This window comes from Galeopterus variegatus, unplaced genomic scaffold (assembly GCF_000696425.1).
Source record: "Galeopterus variegatus unplaced genomic scaffold, G_variegatus-3.0.2 Scaffold14326, whole genome shotgun sequence".
NCBI classification, from domain to species: domain Eukaryota; kingdom Metazoa; phylum Chordata; class Mammalia; order Dermoptera; family Cynocephalidae; genus Galeopterus; species Galeopterus variegatus.
The window spans coordinates 20,695-30,066 of record NW_007740437.1 but is presented as its reverse complement, the minus strand read 5'-3'; the positions used below and the strand labels follow the sequence as shown (position 1 = coordinate 30,066).

General features: G+C 37.6%; 1 protein-coding gene across 1 annotated transcript; it reads left to right on the top strand.

Moving 5' to 3' along the window:
* Positions 1–1,914: 1,914 nt before the first annotated feature.
* Positions 1,915–6,509, top strand: LOC103581929 (chromosome unknown open reading frame, human C5orf46; the record flags this gene model as incomplete). The annotated part of the gene is made up of 2 exons (XM_008563639.1): positions 1,915–2,136; positions 6,461–6,509. Coding segments are annotated over 2 exons (271 nt in total), but the record flags the coding sequence as incomplete, so codon positions are not given.
* Positions 6,510–9,372: the final 2,863 nt, after the last annotated feature.

Below are 9,372 nucleotides of genomic sequence, written 5' to 3'. Positions count from 1 at the left end.
ATTCCTAGGTATTTTATTTTTCTGTCTTATCCCAGTTATTTTTGCCATTATCAAAAAGACAGAATAAATGCTGGTGAGGATGTGGAGAAAGGGGAACCCTTCTGCACTGTTGGTGGGACTGCAAATTAGTGCAACCACTATGGAAAACAGTATGGAGTTTCCTCAAACAAGTAGATAGAACTGTCATCCAGTCCAGCAATTCTACTCGTGGATATATACCCAAAGGCATGGAAATCATTAAGTTGAAGGGATACCCACTCCCCAAATTTATTGCAGTTCTATTTACAATAGCCAAGAGTTGGAACCAACATAAATGTCCACAATGACTGGATAAGGAAAATGTGGTATATATACACAACAGAATACTACTCTTCTATAAAGAAGAAGGAAATACTGCCATTCCCAGTAACATGGATGAACTTAGAGAAAATTATGTTAAGTGAAATAAGCCAGGCACAGAAATACCACATGTCCTCACTCATAAGTGAGAATTTAAAAATAAACAAATAAATAAAAAAAGAAAGAAAGAAATATACAACAATCACAATAATTTGTTGAACTTTCAAAAGGAGAGAACAGAACGGAGGACATCAGAGGTGAGAAAGGGGGAACGGGGGTTAGCAAGGAACTGATACAGGGCAACAAAAAATGATTACATTGTGTAATGATGAACATCACATGATGCACACAGGTATCAGTATTCAACACTGTACCCCACTGATATGTATGATCAATTATGTTGCAATCAACCACAACAAAAAAGTAATGGAAAAGAACCAGTTGGATAATGAGAGGCCAAATGAATACTTACAATGTGACTAGGTTTGCAGAGCCGTATTTTTTCAACAATGCAAATAAGGTTCAACAGTGTTAGAGAAAAAATAAAATAAAAATACTAAAAAATAAAGTTCCTTCTTCATCCTGTCACCAGAGAGAAGGCCACATGTAGCTGCTGTCACTCTTTTCATTCCTTCTCATCTCCTAAAAACAAAGACCACTAACCAAAGCCAAACACCCTACCCTCTGGATCCTTGCCCTCATTCAGAAAGGCATTTGATTAAGAGTCAAGTGTAAGTGGCCTGCAGTTAGAGTCCCATCTTCTTCTGTTGCTCTTTGTGAGGTCTTTGAAAGTCACTTAATCTTTTCATTTTCTCAGCCCAGTGAGCTAAAAACAAAATGCATACCCCATAAGATTGGTCAAGGGCAAAATTACACAGCGTTTGTAAATTTTTATTTACAAAACTATTAGGTAATATAAAAGTGATAGAATTTCTCTTTGTTATCATTATAATTGTACTATTTTCAATCTTATAAAAGAAGTGCAAATTATGTAACTTTTCAGTCAAAGGCTATGCAGCTCATCACAGAGTGATTAAAAATGCAGATTTTAATACCAGACAGACATGGGTTTGAATTATATTTCTGCCATGTACTAAGTCTGTGACTTTGAACCAGCTTTTAAACCTCTCTCAAATTCTATTTAAGTTGGAATAGTAATTTTGCCTATCTCATAGGATTATACTGATAAATTGAGATGATGCATACAGATTGTCTGTCATAGGTATGTGCTCAACAAATGCTACCCACTACTATTTCATCTTTGTTATTATTATTACTCCCAACATGGGATCACACAGAAAAACCAGGCATTCTGTATTTCATTCTGGGCACTGGCATTTACCAGCTGCTCTACTCTGGGAAAGGTACTTAGCCTACATGAGCCTCATTTTTGACATCCACAGAATGGAGCAAATATCCACCTAAGTATCAATGTCTGTTGATCTGCTTGTTTGTTTTTAAGAATAAATAAGATAAGGCATGTGAAGACTTAAACCAGGCAGGCATTAAACATTCAACAAATATAACTACATGAGGCTGCATAATTAGTCAGTGGGTGTACACAGGGCTCTACAGGTTCCTTAAAGTGACAAGTGACCTTCCTTTCTGGTTGCTGAGAATCACCTCTGAGATTTTGTTCTGTTTTTCAGATGACAAACCAGATGACAAACCAGATAACAAGCCGGATGACTCAGGCAAAAACCCAGACCCAGATTTCCCCAAATTCTTAAACTTGCTGGGCACAGAGATCATTGAGAATGCAGTTGAGTTCATCCTCCGCTCCATGACCAGGAACACGTAAGATCTCAGATAAACCTGGCTTTTGTCCAGTTCACTGTTGGTAATGACCACTTTGCATTAAAATGAATGAGAAACAAAATCTGTGGTACATGACAATGTGTTATATTTCACTGAAGATATTTTTCATCTTAAGATATATTTTGCATCTGACTGAATTTACCTGAACTCTGTTGGGGTGAACACATTCCAACAAATGGTTCTATACAATATTTTTTTTATCCCAGGGCCAAATAGGGAGGAGGAAGAGCACTGGACCAGGAGAAAGAAAGCCAAGTTCTGGTCTTGAGTGAGGTTCTGTTTTACTGGCTGGTCTTGGGTAAGACCCTCCCTCTTTGGGTACCTCTGTCTGCACATCTATAAAAGGTGAAGGAATAAAGGGCCCACCCAATGCAAACACTGTGATTATGTGGTGAAGGCAAAGGGTAGTGATATGGTCATTAGTGATGATGTGATGATTTCTGTTTTTATTTTCTAGCTTGAGTAACTCAGGAAGGTTAGCAGAGACGATAGAGACAATCTAAAGAACCTCTCAGCATGAGTGTTTGGTTTGACCTTAAGGGATTTCCTTAGTGGCAGATCACCAAGCCTAGAGTCTTCCCAAAGTTCTCAGATTGTTTCCAAGCCCCTGTGCCCAATTCCTAATTCATCTTACTCCAGCATACCTAGCTCTGATTTTACACGACTGCTTTACCCTATTATTCATTCTTCCTATATTAATTACAGCTCTCCAGGATCAAATTCACTCTTGAATTCTAGGTGCTCAATCTCCACCACTCTAAGCCTCTCCTCTCTAATTCTCTCCCTCATAGACCCCTAAGCAATGTTTGAGTAAGTGTAATCTATTAACCACCTGCTCCAGAATCCCCTGAAAAACTTATGTAAAATTCAGGTCCCTACATCCCATCTTTAATCTTTCTGGGAGCAAGGCAAAGAACATGCTTTTAATAAACTTCACAGGTTATTCTGATATACAGTACGTTTTTGAAAGCCAAGCCCTTAATCAGATGCTCTGATCTACATGAAAGGGCCTTAAATTTCCACATAGCCTTAAAATTTGTGTTTAAGTTTTGTGTAGATGTGAATTTTTGTGTTTTTTCTGGGGAAAATGTTTATGACTTCTATATGATTCTCAGAGGAGTCGGTGATCAATAAGATTAAAAACCACTAATCATAACAAGGGGACAGTAGACATAATCAGGGGTTTTCTTGCAATCTCTGATCTGCCTAAAACAACATATTCTCATCTGGCTGGGCAGGGTTTTGCACGCAATCTTCCACACATTGTTGAAACTCACAGCTGTTTCTTTTTTATGGTTGCTTTTCCTATTGTGGTTGCTTTTGCAACTGTTACCTTCCCACAATTGTTAAAGTAAACAAGAAGGAAAGTAATAAGCAAACAACAGGGGTGCTACCCATTAGGTACAAAGTACAGATTACTCCAGTTGAATTAATATTGTTATATTCACAACATAGCAAAGCACAGAATTGGAACAATAATAGTTCTTTTTATTCCTTCCCTAGGGAATTTCCCAGATACAAAATTGTATATTTTTCTCTGAGTTAGCCCTGAAAGTTGACTCTCTGATATACTGAAGAATTGATCTCAGCTCTGGGCTCTAAATGGTGCCTGCCATTTTCCCTTTCCCTCCGTATATTATAAATAAATGACCTTCTGTCTGTTGCTTGAATTTACGACCATCAGGAGCTCCCTGCTCTTGCCCTTGCTCTTGATCTTGTTTCTGCTTGAAATACTCTTTCCTTTTCTCATGGCTAGTACTTGGTCCTGCAGCTCATCTAAAAGTCACCTCCTTGGAAAACTACTTTGTGACCACTCTTATTCATACTATCTCTTTCCATTTCCACCTCTGTCATTCTCTCTCATTTTACCTTGTTATAGGTTCATTATAACATTTGTTATCATCTGAAATTATTTATTTTTAATCACATAGTTAAATCATAGTAAGGACTAAATAGATCTGTCTAGCTCGTTGTAATAGGACAGTACATGGCATATAGTGTCAGGCAGTCAGTGAATAATTGTTAATTAATTAATCAGGAAAGGAGACCTTAGAGATCAGATCTAAAGCCTATCTGCCCCAATTTGACTGAAGAATCCTGAAGATCTTAATATGTAGAAAGTGGGGACAGAAATTGTGAAGGAAAAATTTAGACTGAAAATCTCTTTTTCTCAGATAACTTGCAGTCCTTATGGTAAAATGACATGAGCCAATGCAATGATAACTGAAAATGCTTAGTGAAATAAATGTCAGACAACATTGCAGGCAATTTCTAAAGAAAGGAGCTGTCAATGGGGCTGAGGAAAGTTTTTATGGCAATGGTGAGATGTAATTTGGGCCTTGAAAGACTGAATGACATTTGGTTTGAAAGAGAGAATGAGAAAAATGGCAGCGATTCATAAAGATAGGAATTTTCCTATATTTACTCCAACATATCTGATGCCTACATAGTATGTTGGGCGTATAATAAATGCTAGATACATGTTTGGGGACAGTGGATAGACCAGGTTTCTCCCTCCACTTACCTCTGGATTACCTTGGAGCTGTGTGAACTGCATTCAGCTCACCCCTGTTCTCAAAAACACAGGCATTCTTAACTCCTCTCACTCTTGGAGGATCCTCTAATTCTTGTGAATATCCCCCATCCCCTGGGCTTCCATGACAAATTTTCCTGATTTTATCCCTACCTCTAGCCAATCTTTCTCATTCTTTTTATTTGGCTTTTCATCACGCTTCTGCTTTTAAATGCCATCACACTAAATGGCCTGATTCTTCACAGTTTCTACATTGGGACTACTGCACATAATCTAATGGGTTCCAAATTCAGATCTCTATTGCACTCCTTTTCCTGAGTTCTAGACTGAAGTGAGTCAGTGCTTGCTACAACAATTTCATCTAGTTTTCCACCAATACCTCAAATTCAATGTCTAACTGAAACCTATCATCTCATTCAAACATCTGTTCCTCCTTATCTCAGCAAGTGACATCCCCGTCCACCCGGAATCCAGTCAGGGTCTTCTTGGATCCTTCCTGCTCATCACCGCATTCATCCAATTGCTGAACAATCCACCCTAAATTTTTTCCTATTCCATTCCTTTTCTTTAATTCCACTGCCTAGTTGATCTAGTTGAGTCCTCCATCACTTTTGCATGAGTTCTTTTTATTAGATTTCTAATTAGTTTCACTGTTTTCTGTTTCTCTTCACTCCAATCCATCCTCTACTTACCAGAGTAATATATCAAAAATGCAGATTTGGTCATATCCCTGCTTGCTTGCAAGCCTTTTATAACTTTCCATTGCTTACAAAATTACAGCAAATGCAGTAGGCTGAGGTTAAAGGTCCTTCCATGATGCCGATGTGTCTTTCAGTTACATCTCTCATTCCTACAACCAAACACCTGATGTCCCAATGACAAACAATTTTTGTTTTCAGAACAGGTCATGTTTATACAACCCCCCCACCCCCACCCCCGGCAAATCTGTGCACATGCTTTTTTTCTCTGTCAGCAATGCCTGGTCCCAAACCCCAACTCTCTTCTGATCATGTGGTGCGTCTAATCATTTTCTAAAACCTAACTCAAAAACAAGCTCTGCGGAGAAGTCACAGACCCCTACAATTATAAAATTAAGGTTTTCATATTCTGGGATTTCACAATGCTTTGTAGAAATCTTCATAACAACTTTTTTCCTACATTATTTTAAATTATTTGTAACTGAATGTTTCTCTTTTCTTCACTAGACTATAATCTTTTCACAAACCATATTATAGTCATCTTTTACCTTCTTAGCAGCTACCCTAGTACCCAGTTTGTGAGCAGTAGTATATAGTGCTTCTGGCACTTAGTAATGACTACGGAGATCTAAGTTTTAAACTTTACTTTGTGGTTTACCAGCCATGTGATTTAATCTCTTAAGCTTCTTTAAGCCTCAGAAGTTTTTGACATGTAAAAAGATAATAAAAATTCATTCAACAAATATTTACTAATTCATACTTTATGCCAGGCATTGTTCTATGTGCTGGTGATATATTACTGAACAAACATACCAAAATATTTGCCTTCATGGAGTTTATGTGTAAATAGACACCTAACTAGTATACTTTTTGGTGAGATGACAGAGATAACTATGCATAAATGTCTTGTCAACTATGAACTATTACAGGAAGTTTAGGTCTCATTTCATTTATAGGATCTGGAGAAGAAAAGTGGGGCCCAAACATTTAAGACACCTTAGTGATCATTCTAACACATCTGTTCAGTCTAAACTGTAATTCATTATTTTATCTTTATTTTTTTCTTTTCAAGAGGATTTATGGAATTTGGTGATAAATCAGGAGAACATTCATCAAAGTGACCTCCCCAGGTGATTTTTAATTTACAACTAAAAAAGGAAAAAGGATCTGTCTGGTTTTATTTGATTTGGGGTACCCATGCCTATCTATAAGCAGAAAAGGTGTATTTTGTGGTGGTGGTGGTTCTTACTATAGTTTGTTTTTCTAAAATTAATTTTTAATGAATATATTTTCATCACATATAATAAAATGTTACAGTTGCTAATTTAATAAGAGTCTCTTAAGGGAAGAGTCACAATTGAGAGATGGAAAAAATAAGCACTGGGGGCAAGGGGACAGGCTGCGCTCACAAGTCTGCTAGGAACTCGCTTTGTACAAGTCCAGCCTGCTAAATGTGGGGATAAGAAGCCCTAAAATCTAAGGACCCACGTAATCACGTGGTTAGTTACTTATAAGTAGGGTGAAATCTGCTGAACCTAATTCAAGGAGAAAGGACTAGCAATCTCTCTATCTCACTCAATAGGGTTTATATGCAAACAATATGGCCTGCGTGCTCAAAAATACCTGCTTTTTCCTTACTCAGCTCTCTTCTGAGAATAGACAGTGAAATATTAAAACAGAAATGTTCAAGCTGGAAAAGTAATAATATTAGTAGTTGGCTTGAACTGGGTTCTTACTCTGTTTTAGGTATTGAGCTAAGTGCTGGATATGTAGTATTTAATTCATAATCCCTATTAAAAATAGGTAGTTATTCTTAAATTATATAAATAATGAAATGAAGGCTCAGGGAAGTTTGTTAAGGTGTGTATATTAGTAAGAGAGGAGGGCAGGATTTGAATTCAAACAGCCTGATTCCAGAGCCTGTGTTCTATCTCTCTGCCATAGTGCCACTGGAGAACAGAGCAGAACGGTATAGGAGAAAGCAGTAGAGAATAATGATTAAGCTATGTGATCTTAGACATGCCTCAAGATGCCCATAGAAATAAAACACTACCACATTAACTAAGCCGAGTTGCCACATATATATCTCCAGGGAGCACAGCCTTTCCCAGCTTCTATTTGAGGTCTGGTCTGAGAATTTTCCTTTTCCCTACTGGATCCATTTAATAGCTTGGACATGATTAGTGTAAGTTCAGAAAGCTACTATCATATAACTCTGAAATTTAGCCCAACCTTTCCCATAGGCTTCTAAGGACGGAAATCAGGCATGGCATTGGAATCAAGACATGCCCAATCCAGATACTCATTACTCTCACCCCAAAGACAGCTAAGCTTCTAAAAACATTCACTTATGTTTGCATGTTTCCATTCCCATCTTCCCGGGGAACAGCCTACTTCTTATTGCAGGTGACTTAACACAATGCCTTTATTCAGGCTGCTGGCACACACCTATAACCATTGGTACTCACACCCTACATCCTTGGAGTACAGCAATGCCAGAGATTGGTTGTATGAGGCAATCCCACAGGCAAGGCAACATGAAGGAGTAGAAAGAGCAGAAGACACAGAAAAGATGTAAATTCAACCTCCAATATTGGCCTCTTAGGTGGTTATCATGGGCAGGTCACTTCACTTTCCTTCTTCTTATGAAATTTTAAACTTACTTGTTCCAGATCTTAATGCCAGAATTTTTTTTTATCTGCACATAAACTTTGAATAGACTGCTGAACCCACTCTAAACTCTAGATGCCTTAATGAGGAATGGCTCAATCTAGGGACACACACACACACACACACACACACACACACGCACAAAAATTGGGTTAGAAAGAAGAAAGCCTCCTTGGGAGAAATTGAATTTGGGGGTGGTTTGATTGGGAGTGCTCAGTGACTGTGCATTTAATAAATGAGTTTAACTGTTGAATTTGCATGATAATTGCCACATCTAATTAAAAGCAAGTCATCCCTTTAGAATTAAGTGATTCACAGCAATGCCTCTTTCTTCAGTCTAGAAATTTGGCCCGAGTTCTAGATTTCATGCTTAAACTTGCTAAGCCAGAACTTCCTAAGGAGAGACCTAGGTATAAGTAAATTGAACAGAAAATTCTGATGCAGCTGATAAGCAAAGCTGCAGTTGGGACACAATATCACTTACTAACCTTTCCAGGATGTCTTGGGGAAATTTTCCTTTTAGAATTTATAGCAAGAAAAAAATTGAGCCTCCACTAAGGTCTGCTTCCTCCTTTCTGATCATAAGAGTTATGTGATTTGGTCTGTTTCTTTTTTTCACCCACCTATCCAGAAATTCACAGTGACACTGACAGCTCAATCTATCCTTATGTTTAATCTATGCACATTCTTCCTTCAACCTTTTTTTCTTATTCTTTCTTCATATTCTTTGAATTTTTGTTTTTGTTGTTATTGCTTCTTTCATTAAAAATGTGTTATAGTTGATTTCAATATAAATTCTCCCATATTTTAAAATGCAGGAGCATAAAAATTTTAAAGAAAAGATTAAAAGTTCTTCATATTTTTTTAAAGTCTTAAACCTTCTGTAAGTGGTAATTGTTTCCCTCTCTCTGGCTTGTGTTTCAAAGGACACACCTGTCTGGCTCCTGGACAATCCAAGAGCAGCCAAATCCTGCTTTTCCAGTTCTTCCGCATCATAAGTCCTCCAGGATAGAGGCCTCAAAGCAGCTCCCAGCGAGTTCCCAGGACTCAGGCCCTGGCTTCAACCAAACGCAACTCATTTTAAACACCCCAACTTAGCATTTTTGCTTCTAGAAAGTCAGAGTAAATGTGTCTTCTTTGGGGTTACATACCTGGGTTACATACTTTAGTTAGTGGAGAAGATTTTTGGTGGTAGTAGTAATTTTTCCTGGGCATGTTTAAAGTTTTTAGTGATACAAAATACATAATTAGCCAGGACAATCAAAGAATAGTTCTAAAAAAGAAAACTAAAGTTCAAAATCACAGAGCCAGTAA